We start from the raw sequence: 16,863 nt of genomic DNA on the forward strand, positions 1-16,863 counted from the left end.
AAGACTCTGTTGATTTTGTTACAACAAACTACCCCTCTAGAAATTATATTTTTTGGAGTATTGGTTTTGCAAATTAGAACACTGCATTATCAGGGCCTGTCCTTAGGCGCAAAAAAGCAATTGCCTCAGGCAGCAGATACTGTAGGGGCGAAGCAGTAGCCTCGCAGCTGTTTCTCAGGCCATTCTCTTCTGTTGAAGAACAGAGCTGTGTATTCAACATGGGCTGTGTCATGCACCCACTAGCCTGCAGCGCTCATGTGCGGTGGATCACCACTGCTGAAGGAAGAGTCAACAGCCAGTACTGTTTTCTGAACAGTAACTGAACATGGAACTGGAAGGTGGGCAACTTTTTGTCCTTTCCCCGAGACACCAAAATATCTTGACAGGCTCACTAATATGTCTACCCTGATGCTAATCATATTGCATACTCAGATGTAAGCTCATGAAGTTCAGTAGGACTTTTCGCTCCAGATATGCGTGCACGGGACGGCAATTTATGTAGATAGAAGTGGAAAGGATCTCTGAGATGGATTCCTGAAGAAGCAGCGAGGCAAAGTTCCCACACACTCCACATTCTCGCGTTCTTCCCCTCGCCTGCAGGGTCGAGCCGAGGAGGGCAATCGCCCCTCCCCGAAATATACTTTGCCTCTCCTGTGCCCCCACCCCGATTTTTTTCTGGTGCTGCTACTGCCCGCCTGCTTTACGACCCAGGCGCCAGTGTACTCCTGGCAATCGGGGATTCGTCAAGTGTTCTCTTGAGCATGCGTGAATTATCTTCCGAGCATGCTCAATTTCGCCAAGGACCAGATTTGCCGGGGTTCTAGCGCTGGGCATCGGGTCAAGTTTTTGCGAATCCCGCCATCCCCCACTCCTTCCCCCACAGCTGGTTTCCGGTCGGGCTGTGGCGGGGATCAGCTTGGAGATTGTCGGTTCTCCTAAGATGGCGGACGGAGGCGACGGAGCAGGAGGGATGGCTGAAACGGGCGACGCTGTCCCCGTGAAACCCTCGGAATTGGCCAGGGTGAGATTCCGCTCCCGCCGCAGGGTTTTATCGCCCGTGGGGTTAATTCCGTGTGTTGACCGCGCCGGGGGACGGTACTGTTCTTCCCGGGCGGAGACAACAAACCCTACGGACTCGAAGCTGGTATACCATGTGGGGTGTCCCATTTAGTGTGTGCTATGGGAAGGGGGAAGTCTGTACTTCGAGAGTGTAGTCGAAGTCTGTACTCCCACGTAGACCAGATAATAAGGTTGCTTCCTTGCTTGCGTAGAGGGCGATCTTTTCCAGAAGTGCTTGGTGTCTACCCCTTGATAATCCTTAATTGCTCGCCGTTCTGCAAATGGTTAATCCTTGCAGTTCTGCCACAGATTGGAAGTGAACACCTGCACAGGGCACAACACAACGTGCATGGTGTCGGGGACTCATTTAAATGACAGGCAAAAAAATTAGGACCTTCTTAACCTTTATTATGGCAGTCAAAACAAAGGGACTCGCTATTAGAGGGAGCCGTTTTCTTAAACGTAAATGTACCCTCTTCTGCCTCCCCAACAAACAAATCCTCAGGCAGTCTTGAGAAGTCTTTTCTGGTGGAAGAAGGAGGTGATCTTCTCTTCCACCATGAACAAGCATTTATTGGCACTACTGGTTAAAGCATTTGTGCAATCTAGGGCAGATTGAAAATTATTATTATAAAGTTGGAGGTAGGAAAGGAAGAGGGCTGAGCCCAAAGATTAAATTGTACCTTCTTCCTTCTTCCTCCTAATTCTGGTTGGGCTTGGTGGATTGTTGCTTAGGCCATAATTGAGCTAAATCCCATCAAACTTGTTGGCATTGGCATAGTAGAGCTCTTCTAAACATCTTTATGATAGTGTTCTTAATCTACAAGTGGATCCTATGTGGTGGCCACCAATGCCATATTTTAATTTCTCTATTAAATTCTGGAGAAACATCTGACTCTTGCTAAATATAATATCTAATCCTTGCTAAATATAATGATAACTTCTTTAAAGCCTCATAAACATGTTCAAGGTATAATAAACAAATGCAGGCCCAAGATTGCACACAAGGACCTGTTACCTTTTTTGCTTGTTAATTTTGTTTTTACTATCTCTACTGTCATTCTCAAAGTGTAAGAACATTATAAATATTGATACGGATGCAACTTTTAAGTGTGAAAATATCCAGAGAAAACAAGAGCTTTCATTTTAACTGTATAAAATAACGGTTCAAGAAAGCCATGAGTTTTGAGGAAGGTTAGGCAGTGCATTTGGTGTTCTGGATAAAAGGAGTAGCATAGCTAGAATTTATGTATTAGGTTCCTAGGCATAAGCAAGAAATGTTTGGAAATGGTGTGAAACAAATTTTACAGGATTTCTTCATTAAAGGTATGTCATGGAAAGAGGTTAATGTGCAAATGTTTAAAATGGAGAGCAAAGTGGACTAGTAACTAAATGCAGAATAATCAGGGGATCCAATCCTAGAATAGTAGCATTGGAAGGGGCCTGTAAGACCATCAGGTCCAATCTATACTCAGTGCAGGAATCTAATTTAAAGCATACCTGACAGGTGGCTGTTCAGCTGCCTCTTGAATGCTTCCAGTGTTGGAGAGCTCACCACCTTCCTAGGTCATTGGTTCAGTTGTTGTATGCCTTTAACAGTTAGGAAGTTTTTCCTGATGCTCAGCCAAAATCTGGCTTACTGTAAATTGAGCCCAGTATTCCATGTCCTGCACTCTGGGATGATTGAGAGGAGATCCTGGCCCTCCTCTGTGTGACAACCTTCAAGTACTTGAAGAGTGCTATCATATCTCTCCTCAGTCTTCTCTTCTCCAGGCTAAACCTGCCTAGTTCTTTCAGTCTCTCCTCAGGGCTTTGTTTCCAGTTCCCTTGTTGCCCTCCTTTGGATCTGTTCCAGTTTATCTGCATCCTTCTTAAAGTGCGGTGTCCAGAACTGGCCACAGTACTCAAGATGAAGTCTAACTATTGCCGAACAGAGGGGAACTAGTACTTCATGCGATTTGGATACTTCTGTTCATGCAGCCTTAAAATAACATTTTGCTTTTTTGAAGCCACATCGCACTGTTGGCTCATACTGAGCTTGTGATCAACAATTCCAAGATCTTTCTCGTTGCTGAGCCAAGTATCCCCCATCTTATAACTGTGCACTTGGTTTCTTTTTCCTAGGTGTAGAACTTTGCACTTATCTCTGTTGTTTTCAGTACAGTAATCCAGCTTATCAAGATCACTTTGAGTTTTGTGTCTGTCTTCTAGGGTATTAGCTCTCCCTCCCAATTTTGTATCATCTGCAAATTTGATAATCACTTCCTGCACCTCTTCATCCAATTGTTAAAAATATTGAAGAGCAATGGGCCCAGGACTGAGCCCTGCAGTACCCCCGGGCTGTGGAGTCGGTACGCCAAACCTTCGACTCCGACTCCTCTATTTTTCTACTGTCTGGCTCCGACTCCGACTCCATCCAAAATTGCTTCCAACTCCACAGCCCTGGAAAGGGCTGTAAATGTCTTTTTAAATTGGAAGCTCTCATAGGAGCATTTTTATTGCTGCCTGAATATGCGCTGATCTTGGCATCACAGCATTTGTCTTCATCTGGGTCCTGTGTCATACACTGACACACAAAATGTTTTCCATCTTGAGTTATGGTGAAATGCTCAACTACAGCTGACTTCATGGGAAGCTTCTTTGACATTTTGAATTTATATTTTAAAAAAATTGTCAATCAAAAATTATTTTGAAGTTGGAGTCGGTACATTTCTCCGACTCCACCCAAAATTGCTTCCGACTCCACAACTCCGACTCTACAGCCCTGAGTACCCCACTCATTATCTCCCCCCAGTTTGAGAAGGAACTTTTGATAAGCACTCTGAGTATGATTCTGTAGCCAACTGGATCCACCTGATAGTTGTTCCATGCAGCCCACATTTAGCTAGCTAGAATATCATGGGGCACTTTGTCAAAAGTGGGCACTTTGTCAAAGCTTTGCTGAAGTCAAGATATATTATAACAACATTCCCACAGTCTACCAGGGAGGTTACGTGATCAAAAAATGAGATAAGATTAGTCTGGCAGGATTTGTTCTTGTCAAATACATGTTGGCTTCCAGGGCTGGTGCCAGAGGGTGGTCAGGTTGGGCCCTGGCCAAGTGCCCCAGCGATCCAGAGGGGTCCCTCAAGGGCTCCTCCTTAGGGTTGGGAGGATAGCGCTTCCGTTCTGCGGTCTGCAGCAGTGTCACTTCCTGACCCTGTTGTGGATTGTAGAGAGGGAGCTCCCAGGCCCCGCCAATACAGTCAGTGCTGGCTTCAATAAGGACCATATACCTCCTCTAAGGGGCTGATGCTTGATGATCTTGGTGCATGGCAAGCATGCACACACAGTGCACATGTCATTCACATGGACAGGAGGTAGGTGGGACATGTGGGCAGCTTATTAGCTCTGTGCCGCCGGTATGGGGGGGTTCGGCTACAGCACCGCGAGCCTGGGGCAGGCTGGTGCCCAAGGACCCAGACATGCCTAGTGACGGCCCTATTGGCTTCTAGTAATTACTGCATAGTTTTCAAGGTGCTTAAAAACTGACCACTCCAGAATTTTTCCTGGGTTAGATGTCAGACTGACTGGTCTGTAAGTTCCTAGGTTCCTCCTTTTTGCCGTTTTTAAAGATAAGGACACCATTAGCCCTCCTCCAGTCATCCGGCACTTCACCCATCTTCCACGATTGTGCAAAAATAATAGAGAACGGTTCTGAGAGTTCTTCAACCAGTTCCTTCATTACTCTAAGATGCAGTTGATCGGGCGCTGGAGATTTGAACTCATTCAAAGTAATTAGATATTCCTTGACCATTTGTCTGTCAATCTCAAGCAGCAATCCTGCCCCTTCAACTTGTACTTTGCATTTGCCAGGAGGATCATAGACCTCTTTTGGAAGAAGACTGGGCTAAAGAAGGAATTGAGCAATTCTGCCTTCTCTTTGTCATGTATTATCATTTTGCCATCCTCATTGAGTAGCTGAACCACTATTTCCTTTATCTATCACTAGATAGAGGCACTCAAGGTGGTTTGGGATGATAATTAATAATTTTAATTCATTTCCCTCTGGGTTTAGGCCTGGGTTTAGAATGGAAACAGCCTTCATTGCCTGGGTGGATGTCTTACGCTGGAGAGTGAATATGGGTAATGCAACTCTATTCTCCTTGACCTCTCAGCAGTCAGTACCATTGACTGTGGTATTTTTCTGGATGACCTGGCTGGGTTGGGCTTGGGAAGTACCCAGTTGTAGTGGTTCTAGTCCTTCTGGAGAGTTGGTCTCAAAAGGTGATCATGAGGGACTTCTATTTCAGCTTATGGCCTTTGACTTGTACCCTGTGTTATTGAATATGTTCACAAATTTCTAAGAGAGGTCCTCTGCAGGTTGGCCTGCAGTGTCATCAGTACTACACAGAAGACATACAGCTCTTACTCCCATTTCCCTCTACCTATCCCAGTGAGGCTCTGGGCTTCTTGAACTGGTATCCGGGAATAGTTTTGGGATAGATGAGAACAAACAAGCTGAAGCTTAATTCAGTCATGGTGGGGGTGCTGTGAATAGAAAAATGGATTGATCTGGATGGAGGTGTGCAACCAGCTCTGAATGGGGCTGCACTGTCCCTGAAGAATGAAGTTCACAGCTTCGGGCTTATTATTTAAATAATAAATAATTATAATTTATTTTATTTTATTTATATACCGCCCTAAGCCCAAGGGCTCTCTGGGCGGTGTACATACAATAAAGCAATCAAAATATATAAATACAATAATACAATAAAATCAAACCAACAAAGGTAAACAAAATAATCAAACAGTAGCAAAATACATCAAATACATATACTAATACGCATTAAAATGCCTGGGAATATAAAAAGGTTTTCACCTGGCGCCGAAAAGATAGCAGCGTCGGCGCCAGGCGCACCTCATCGGGGAGACCATTCCACAGTTCGGGAGCCACAACTGAAAATAGCTGCCCATCAAAAAACATATTCTGGGTGGCTTACAACAAAATATCAAAAGCACAATATACCACAATAACTGAAACCCAACAGTAAATAATAAAATATAGCAAAACATACACACACCCTTCCTTACATAAAGAATATAAAATAGTTTACAGTCCAGATTTAAAATGGTTTAAAAGGTAAATTAAATGGTCTTCTTCTGGTGCTGAAAAGATGACAGAGAGTGCCAGGTAAGCTCTGGGGAGGGTTCTTCTGGTGCTTGGCACTATCGATGGAACCACATGTAGTGGTGCTGGCAGTGGCTAGGAGTGCCTATTATCAGCTTAGGCTGGTGTGCCAGCAACAGACATGTCTAGAGAGGACAGATGTAGTCTCTGGTTCTCATGCACTACTGATGAACAATACTAGAGAACTACTATGTGGAGCTGCCTTTAAAGACAGTCCAGAAACATTTGTAGTGCTGTTGGCATGAATCTGGTGTTAAACATTGTACTTGGTTTTAATAATTTTATGTTTGTATTAACATCATCATCATCAATAACAACAACAACAATAATAATAATAGAATTTCTATCCCACCCTTCCTCCCAGAAGGAGCTCAGGGCTGCAAACAAGGGACAGAACACTAAAAACTTCTTAAAACATTTTTCTTCAAAAAATCCTTAAAAACATCTTAAAAAGCAATTCCAAAAGAGACAGACTGGAATAAAAGGTTGTTGAAAGAAGGAGGTCTTCAATAGGTGCCAAAAAGGTTACGAGTGCCTAATATTTAAGGGGAGGGAATTCCGAAGGGTAGGTACCACAATGCTAAAGGTCCACTTCCTATGTTGTGCGGAATGGACCTCCTGATGAGATGGTATCTGCAGGACGCCCTCACCTGCAGAACGCAGTGATCATCTGGGTATATAAGGAATAATATATTTCATGTATTTATAGTCCTATAGTTATTGTTGTTAAGTGTTATTATTTTTTAAGGATGGTTGGTATTTTTTGCCTAAGTATATTGTGGTTTTTAGTTTTTATGGAAGTTGCCTTGTGAGGACTTTTGTCTTAAAAGGTGGCTTACCCCTCTAACTTTAATTAATTTCATATGAGGAATAATTTTTTAATATGGTGTGGAAAGAGAGAGATTAGAACCACTAATGACTCTTAAACCACAAGCCTGACCATATTTACTCAGAAGTAAGTCCTATGAATTCAATGGAGCTTACTCCCAGATAAATACGTTTGGGATTGCTAATCATCTGTAACATGGGACATTATGATAGCAGAGTCTGCATTGTCAAGAAGTCCGAATGTTGTCTAGAAAAAAATCACACTTAGGCAGATGTTAAGGGTTCAGTATATAAACTCCATGTACTAAAATTTCTGGCAATTTTATTTTTGAAGTGCACAATCCTAGGAATCTATTGTTGTATATAATAACAATTTAAAAATGAAATTAAAAGTGAAATATATCTGTAAGTGTGTCATGTATTGATAGGGGATTGAAATCAGAAGTATTAATGTCTTAATTTGGTTAGTTTTTCCCTGATGGAGAGAATTAGGGTGGTTTAAACCAGATTTTTAACTTGCTAGAATCTTAATCTCTGGACTCTTAGCTTTCATTTTTTTAAAAATTAAGTTTCTAGGTGGTCTGGTTCAAACGATATAAACCAAAATGTCAGCTCCCCCCCCCCCCACAACTTCTGTTACTACTGGCTGCTCTAATCCCTACCCTTTCAGGTTTTTAGCCAATAAGTGAAGTCAGGGTTGTGATTGTCAATACTGTACCATGCTGACCCTGGATTTGGTACTGTAAACATGAATGTAAGACAAATGAAACAAGAAAAACGAGCCCCTAGAAAGAGGGGATTTAAAAGAAAGAATAGTATGGGGGCAGAGATAATATTCAGTCCATACTTGATTGTCTGGACCATCCTGCTGAATGTTAAGACACGTGTATGTATGGCAGAATGTGTTGTAAAATTATGCAGGTACATAGCTTACAAGACAGCATGACAGATCAAGAAGGATCCTGTAGACTTGCACAGTATTTAAATAAAGTACTAGCCCTTCTGTTGCTTTTGTTTTACATATCTTCATGGAGTTTAATGTGTTTATTTCTCTGAAGGCATATTGTAAGAATAGAGTTTAGACAGAAATTAATAAGCAGGAGTTATTTTCTTTCCTGATGCCAGTTTTGAATAACATTGAAGGCACTTTGAGAAACCATGCTGAAATTAGACTTTTTAAGGTTTTTTTTTTAGTTTACATTTCTGCATTATTATGCATTTGTAAGAGCAGAGAATGCCTATCAAACTGAAGAGAGCTTTGCACTCTGATTGATAGACTGCTTTAAAATAAAAAACAATTATAAAGTGAAGTTCTTGTTATCCACTTTCTTGCCAATTTTAGAATGTTGTCCTCTTCCCTATTTGAAGTACTGATTGTACTGTGTAACATGTCTGATAATTCAGTGAAGATGACAGGATGTTAATCACAGATGGTTTAATGAGACAGAATTGATTGAAGGCCATTATTTTGTTAGTAGGAAAAGACACTGTCTTTTCCTTTTCGCCTTTGATGTTCCACACATGACTAATATGCCGGCAGGTGGCCTAGTAACTTTTGTAGACTTATTTGCAAGACTGTATTAAATCGTAATTTATTATTTATTTTCCACCTTTCTTCCAAAGAGCTCAATGTGGCATATATGGTTCTCCCCCTTACTCCCCATTTCATCCTTTCAACACCCCAATGATGTAGGTCATGAAGCTCACAGGGTAACCTTGGGTCAGTCACTATCTCTCAGCCTAATCTACCTCACAGGGTTGTTGTGAGGATAAAATTAGGAGAGGAAGAACCCTGTTTGTATGCCATCATGAGCTCCTTACAGGAAATGTGGGATATGAATGTCATAATAAATAAATAATACACCATACTTGCTTTTATCCTTGCTGTGGTTATATCTGTATGTGTGAATGAACTAATACCCTAGTCTTTACCCTGCCCTTTGATACCTAAGATACATATTTAAAATTCACTGTAGTCTCTTGATTATACACCGGGGTTCTCAAACTCTGGTCTGCAAACTCCATGGTATGTCTGTGGATTTGTGTTTGAAGATGGAAGACGGCACATCCATTGCATTAAATATATTAATTTTTGATTGTATTTTTATTGCTTTTATTTCTTATATTGTATTTTATTGTATTACAATTTAAATTCTATGGAATTCAATTTGTAATGCAATATGCAAGAAATAAAAAAGCAGTAAGTTACATAAGCATTTAGCACAGAGCATTACAGTTGCTACAACCGGGGTCTGCCAAGACCCTCAGCAATTTTCACATGGTCCATTGGAAAAAAAGTTTGGGAACCACTGTTGTAAACTGTTTTTAATGTTGTATTTTTAAATAGTTGTAATGAGCCCTGGGACTTTAAGGTGAAGGGTGGGTGGCAAATAAAAAGTGTTGTTATTGGGAACTGTTCCTTGGTGCCTTTTGGTTGTATAGCATATGTCATTAAATGTATAAATGCTTGAGTATAGCACCTAATTTTATGACTTTAGCTAGAATGATCTGCCTGGCTTGTATAATGTTATAATTGTTGCAATTATATCATATAGCTTACAAGTGGAGCATTGTCCCTCCTGTATTGCATGCCATATGCAGTCTTGTTATGAACAGTTACAGTCAAGTATTAGAAAAGTATGGTTATGTTGATGAAGTTGACTGTAGTGGCAGAAATGCTTCTAGACTATTATATATACATGAGTCGTCCCAGTTATGCCATAGCTTCTCCTGATGCTTCATTATCCATAAATACCTGTAAGAAGGAAGAGAAGTTGAGGCCAGGTAAATTATGCCTGTAGCTCCTAAAGACTGTTTGAAACAGCTAGTAGAAAATGCAGCTACAAGGCTTTTGACCAAGACCATAAATGGAATCATATCTCACCAATGTTTAAACATCACCATTGCTTACTGTCCCCTTTCAGAGCATAGTTCAAAGAACTGATGCTTATCTGTAAAGACCTGTACAACTTAGCTTAAGACCATGAGGAATGCCCATCTCCACACAGTCTGTTCATGTGCTCAGATTATCCAGGTGCCCCTGCCATGTCTAAATATACTCTTGTTATTTCTTGCAGTGGTGGAATGAGAAACTTGACTTTCATACTGCCTTTTTTCAACATCTGGCAAAAGTTGTTCCAGACATTTATTTTGATGAAATGGATCCCTTGCCAGAGAAGGAGGAAGAAATCGCCCAGATGACCATACTTGACCCTCTGGAGTGGTATCTGTTTGGCAAAGATCCAGATAACTGTCTGGAGAAGCTACGACAGAGTGGCATTCCTCAATTGTGTGGGAAGGTGTTCAAAGGTGGAGAGACAACATATTCCTGCAGGTGAATAATAATGCTTTTATTCTTTAATATTTCTTACACAGCAATATATATTTTTAAAATACTTCGTTTTGATGCTTCATGTATTTCTAATATGCTTGTACTTTCTGAGGATGCTAGAGTAAGGTAATTATCAAATAAAAACAAGAGAAAGCAAGGATAGGGATAGAGAGGGGTCTCACACCTTAAAGAAAAAGGAAAAACAATTGTAAAAGCCTATAAACTTTCATTTTTTCAAAAATGGAGACAGAAGCTGGAACATGGGAAGCTAGGAGAACCTCTGTTAATTGATATCTAGTCCCCCACCTCCCAGTATTGCTGCTGTGTGAGATGCAGCGCAAAAAGAGGCAGACAGAGGCAATGGAAAAACGATGAGAACAGTAAGATCTGCCCATTCTGGTGGACTGATAGTTTTGGTGTTGGGGAGTTTTCTTTTTCTGGGTCAAGGAGATTGTAATGGAATCTGCCACAGGTGTGTTGGGACATCGGTGGGGTGTGTGTGACACAAAGGGGAGGGCTACCATTTGGATGCCACCACTTTGGATGAGCCCAAGGGCAAGTGTGAGAATTATGGAATTTTAATGGGATAAAGGTAGTTAAGTTGTTTCGCTGTTAGGGGCAAGTTCCTAATTTTATGTCCATGGATGTTTTATAATATCAGAGCCTATCCCGAGCATTGTGCTACTTTGATTGGTTCTGACATCTGGAACTTTAATTCCCACGGGTGTTGTTTTGTAAATTACCACAGGACTGAGTAAGAATTATATTATTCTCCTTTCTGCAGTTTATTAACCTTGTATTCTCACTTGTATTGTGGAGTTCCACAAGGTTCCATCTTATCCTCCATTGTTTTTAACATCTATATGAAGCCATTGAGTGAGGTCTTGAGAGAGTTGGCATTAAGTGTCACTGGTATGTTGATGACATCCATCTGTTTCTCCCCATTATCTTGAATTAGGGGAGGCTGTGTAGGTGCTTAACCAGTATCTGGAATTGGTAATGGGCTTATTGAGGGCTACTAAACCTGGGGTAGAATTTTATTTTATTTTATTTAAATGGAATTTGTATACCGCTTAATCACAAAAACATCTAAGCAGTTTATTGATAAAATTAAAATTAAAGTTAAAAATAAATTCACCTAAAAAAATCAAAATTAAATAAAACCAGCAAGTTAGTGCAGTGTAAACATAGCAACAGGCGCTCTGGATTAGCTCCACTGGAGCATTTACACCACGCCAACCACGCTGCCCTCCCCCCCTCTGGCCTGGTATGCTGCAGTGGCTCAGCCAGATGGAGGTCAGGTGAATGGTGCAGTTCTACCACACTGTCGGCTGCTGCAGTACAGTAATCCAATTGGGAGGTTGCTAGAGCATGAATTATTGTGGTCTGCTGCTGATGTAATGCATTTAAATGTGGGGCTGCCCTTGAAGACAACCCTGAAGCTTCAGTTGCTGTAGAATGTGGCTGCCAGACTTCTAACTAGTGTTAACTAGGTGGAATCACATTACTCTAAGACTGCAAAAACTGCACTGACTGCGTACTTGTTTCTAAGCCCCATTCAAGGTTGTGGAATTTAACTTTAAAGCCTTAGATAGATTCGGGCCCAAATACCTAAAGGAGTGTCTTTCTTTATATCAACCTGCCTGTGTCTTAAGATCTTCAGTTACGGTGCTTCTCCATGTAGTCTCAATGGGGGAAGTAAGTTACATAACAAGGGGGAGAGCCTACTGTGTGGTGGTACCCCAACTGTGGAGTACCCACCCCATAGAGGTACAACTTTCTCCGAGGTGCCAGGTCAAGACTTCTTTTATTTGGCCAGCATTTTAAGTGGCAGTTTAAGTAGTTTAAGTTTGTTAGTCTGCTGTATTGTTTTAACTGCTTATAAATAGTTTTTATGAAGGTTTTGTCTTATTGTTTTGTTGTATCTATGTTTTCATGTGATTAATTTTAATCATACATTGTATTCCATCTGGTATTTGGGAGAATGAAGGGTGTTCTAAAATATTTTTACTAATAACTGTTGTTTGTACTGACTGTTGATGGCTATTAGACAAATGGTGACCCAGTTCAGACAGTGATCTAAACTGTAGTTCAGATGAGTGGAGACAACCCATGGTGAGCCTTGGGCTTATCCGTTTCCTCTTCTTTATATACAAGATGAGAGGAAGAGATGGTACACTTCTGGTTATACTTCTGAACAAACTGCAATTTCATGTTATATCTGAACTTCAACCATTTTTAACCCTCGTCTTATAGTTGATCCTAATGCTGAAGCCAAAATAATAATATTGAATGTTTGAGGGGCATACTTTATGACTGCATGACTGAAAATGAATATAATGTATTAAACTAAATCTTTGTTACTAACACTGCCGGAATACGGTGGTTTGGAGGCGTGGGTGATTATACAATGGCACTCGTTTTTTGTTTCTGTTGCAGAGACTGTGCAATTGATCCAACTTGTGTACTTTGCATGGATTGTTTCCAGAATAGCATTCACAAAAATCATCGTTACAAGGTAAGAAAATAAATGCTTCAGAGTAATTGCTGTAGTGTGCTAGCAAATAAATAAGCAGTAAACATAGTAAAATAAGGGCAATACATAGTGAATTATTTCTTGTGCTTGGGAATTACTGGTTTATTGACATAAACCTATCTACAATTGAGAAGCTATTTTAAAAATAAAGATAAATGTTCAAATATAGAATGGCAAAGACATTCTAAAATATTAAAATAAACCTTTTTCCTTTTTTTCTTTTGTATTTGGCCTGCTTTTTTCAAATTTGAAGTCTTTGGTTCTCCAAAAAGAGCCTGGTATCAAATTTGCTGTTTTTTATACAAGAAAATAATAATGCCTTGTTGCTGGTGCTGTTGTGCTCTGCTGAGCATTCTTAGGTGCACATGTGACAATGTAGGTTGTAGAGGTATTAAACTGTTACATTAGTAAGAAGCCTAATTATTGGGCTTTCCAGTTGCTAGGATTAGTGTGATGTTCTTATTGCATATGAAGGTAATAGTATCCTTTTAGATAGTGCAGGTAGGAACTGTTGTGTGTATATGCAAGGGGAGGTGGTAAAGGGGGAGGCAGAGATCTGACTGCTCCTGAAGAAGCCCACCCAGGATCCATTGGTTTGCGACAATTACAGACTGATTGCAAATACCCCCTTCTTAGGGAAGGTGATTGAGAGGGTTGTGGCACAGCAATTGCAAGTACTCTTGGATGAAACAGATTATTTTGACCCATTCCAGTCTGGGTTCAGGCCTGGTCATGGGACTGAATCGGCCTTGGTTGCCCTGATGAATGACCTTTATTGGGAGAAGGACAGGGAGTGTGACCCTGTTACTCTTACTTGATCTCTGAGCAGCTTTTGATGCCATTGACCATGTTATCCTTCTGGGCTGACTTGGTGAGATGGGTATTGGAGGTACTGTTTTAGAGTGATTCCGATCCTATCCCCAAGGTCATTTTCAGAGAATAGCATTGGGTGATTATCTTTTGGCCCCTTGGCAGTTGTGCTGTGGGGTGTTGCAGGGTACCATCTTGTCCCCCATGCTGTTTAACATCTATATGAAGCCCTTGGGAGGGGTCATCAGGAGATTTGGGGAAAGGTGTCAGCAGTATGCTGATGATACCCAGCTCTATTTCTCTGTAACATCTGAATTGGGAGAGGCCGTTTAAGCCCTGGACCGGTGCCTGGACTCGGTGGTGGACTGTATGAGGGCCGATAAACTGAGTCTGAATCCTAGCAAGACGGAGACGCTGTGGGTTGGTAGTTCCAGAGTTCTGATGATTGGTCAGTTGCCTGGTTTGGATGGGGTCGTACTCCCTCTGAAAGAGCAGGTCCGTAGTCTGGAGGTGCTCCTGGATCCATCTTTGACACTAGAGGCCCAAGTGACTTCAGTGGCTAGGAGTGCCTTTTACCAGCTTTGGCTGGTAGGACAGCTGCGGCCGTTTCTGGACCAGGATAGCCTGACCACTGTTGTCCATGCACTGATAACCTCCAGGCTGGATTACTGTAATATGCTCCGTGTGGGGCTGCCCTTGAGGTTGGTCCGGAAGCTGCAGCTGGTGCAAAATGCGGCGTCAAGACTGCTCACTGGGGCAGGGTATCGCCAACATGTCACTCCATTGCTGAAAGAATTGCACTGGCTACCCATGTGCTGCCGGGCCAAGTTCAAGGTTTTGGTGTACAAAGCCCTATACAGCTTTGGACCAGGATACCTTATCCCTTATATACCCAGTCGATCACTGCGCTCTGCAGGTGAGGGCCTCCTGCAGATACCATCTTATCAGGAGGTCCATTCTGAGCAACATAGGAAACGGACCTTTAGTGTGGCGGCACCGACCCTTTGGAATTACCTCCCCTTAAATATTAGACCGGTGCCATGTCTGTTATCTTTTTGGCACCTACTGAAGACTTTCCTCTTTCAACAAGCCTTTTGAGACCTTCTCCAATCTGCGTCTGTGTTGGAATTGCTTTTTAATAAGTTTTTAAATATTTTTTTAAAAAAGATGTGTTTTTACACCTTTTTTAAAAAGATGTTTTTAAAGCTTTTTAAAAAAATGTTTTTAAAGATGCTTTGTTTTAATATATTTTAAAGTCTGTTTTTATGATGTTTTAAAGTGTTTTTAGTGTTTTTGTTTGCTGCCCTGGGCTTCTACTGGGAGGCAGGGTGGGATATAAATAAAATAATAAATAAATAAAATATGCAAGCTGAAAAATTAGTCTGTCACATCTGTATTTATTGTATTTGATTTCTTCTTCCGAGGATATGAACCTTTTGCTTTAAGCATTCAAATTATGGAACATGAGTGAAATATTAATTATTAGTGTACTTTAATAGGTGGAATATGTAAAGGATTAAAACTGTATATACGTGGCTATATCAAAATTGTTTATTAGGCAGAATCCAAAAGCAGACTACTGGAATTCATAAACTTGCTTTCAGGCTCTCAAGGGTAGGAGAGGAGGAAGATTAATGTATGTTTCGGATGAGGGGAGGCCTAGATTAATTACTTTCCTGAATTCCAGACTTCCTGATAAACTTCGGCTAGTTGTTTTGCCAGTTGAACCCTGAACACTTACACTGGGTATACTGGAATTCAAACAACTGTGTGACTCTTTCTACTTTTCAGAGGGAGCTTTAGGCTTGTTTTTCTTGAACAGCAGGTTCCATGCCACAGGACAAGCCACTTTGGCAATGGAAGCCTTGTTAAATCACTTTGTGAGATGGCATGGGGATGTGTTCAAAGAAAAATGTAAATGGGTATTCCCAAGCACTTAAATATACGCTATAGTAGCTTTGTAGATCACAGCCATTTATTTGGAGGTGAGTGTGGAAATTCTCGAGCTGCCTTGAAGGCGAGCCTAGCCTATGACCTCCCAACTTATGCCTACCACTACCTAACATCTGAACAAGAGGAATTCCAGGAGTTGTAGGTTAACATTCAACTTCCATCTCACCAGTTACTGCTGCGTGAGTTCGGCCAGTTTTCTCCCAGTCAAAGAATTTAGCTACCATGAAAGTGTGGTCTATCAAGCAGGAAAAGATAATTAGATTGTCAAAAGTCAGTGTCAAACCCCAGGAACTTTATTGCAAATATGAATGAATATAATTTATTGGAAATATAAGGGATAGGGAAGAAAAAGGATAGGCAGCATAAAACAGAAACAGTTCTTTAAATCTGCATTAGACAGTCTTAAAGAGGAATCTCAGACATTATTGATAGGAGCAAGGATCGATGTTCAGTAGGTGACAGCGTTTTCATATGGAATAGTCCCCATTTTTAACACTATACAATCAGGGGAGCAGGGTTGATGGGGGCAGGAGAATTCACCAATTAGATATGGCCATGAGGACTTAGAGAGTAAGGCAAGAGTCGGGAACCTGTAGCCTTGGCCTAATTTCATGCTGGTGGGAGAAAGCCAAAAAGGTAGCAGTGATGGAAGGAATAATCTAGGGGAGAGTTTTGACACTTGGAACATGGCCCATCCAGCACGTAGTCAGAAGAGTTCCTGGAAAGATTGGTTTATGATTCTGGCTTGTTAGGATAAACCATAGTTTAAACTAACCAGAGTTTTCCTGTTTTGACCAAATGTTTTTAAAATACACGTGAAAGCTTATGATCTCTCCATGGCCATGCCAAAGGAGAAGGAAGGAGCACGCAAACCCAAGGCTTGCTACTACGAATGTACGTAAACTATTGTTAGGACTGGCATGTCCTAAAAGGGCTATTGGGCATGATCTTGTATCTAAGGGCATTAATTGTTTCAGATGCACACTTCCACTGGAGGAGGATTTTGTGATTGTGGGGATGAAGAAGCATGGAAGACTGGACCACTTTGTACAAATCATGAACCTGGAGCAGCAGGAAGCACACAAGAGGTAGCATATCTGTAATAAATTAGAAAACAAATATTTTAAAACCTCACTCTTCATTATGTACCTGTTGCTAGTATGGGAATTTACAGTA

General features: G+C 41.2%; 1 protein-coding gene across 2 annotated transcripts in view; it reads left to right on the forward strand.

The window, feature by feature from the left end:
• Positions 1–729: 729 nt before the first annotated feature.
• The window catches only part of UBR1 (ubiquitin protein ligase E3 component n-recognin 1), a 122,270-nt gene continuing 106,136 nt past the window's right edge, over positions 730–16,863 (forward strand). Inside the window, exons 1-4 of one of the 2 annotated variants that reach the window (XM_061611261.1) lie at positions 730–1,021; positions 10,135–10,391; positions 12,828–12,906; positions 16,665–16,775. In XM_061611261.1, the coding sequence (XP_061467245.1) occupies positions 941–1,021; positions 10,135–10,391; positions 12,828–12,906; positions 16,665–16,775 (528 nt within the window). In that variant the 5' untranslated portion in view covers positions 730–940. The remainder of the gene's footprint in view (positions 1,022–10,134; positions 10,392–12,827; positions 12,907–16,664; positions 16,776–16,863) is intronic. The other variant, XM_061611260.1, reaches the window with a different exon arrangement.

The sequence above is a fragment of the Rhineura floridana genome, chromosome 2, assembly GCF_030035675.1.
Source record: "Rhineura floridana isolate rRhiFlo1 chromosome 2, rRhiFlo1.hap2, whole genome shotgun sequence".
NCBI classification, from domain to species: Eukaryota; Metazoa; Chordata; class Lepidosauria; order Squamata; family Rhineuridae; genus Rhineura; species Rhineura floridana.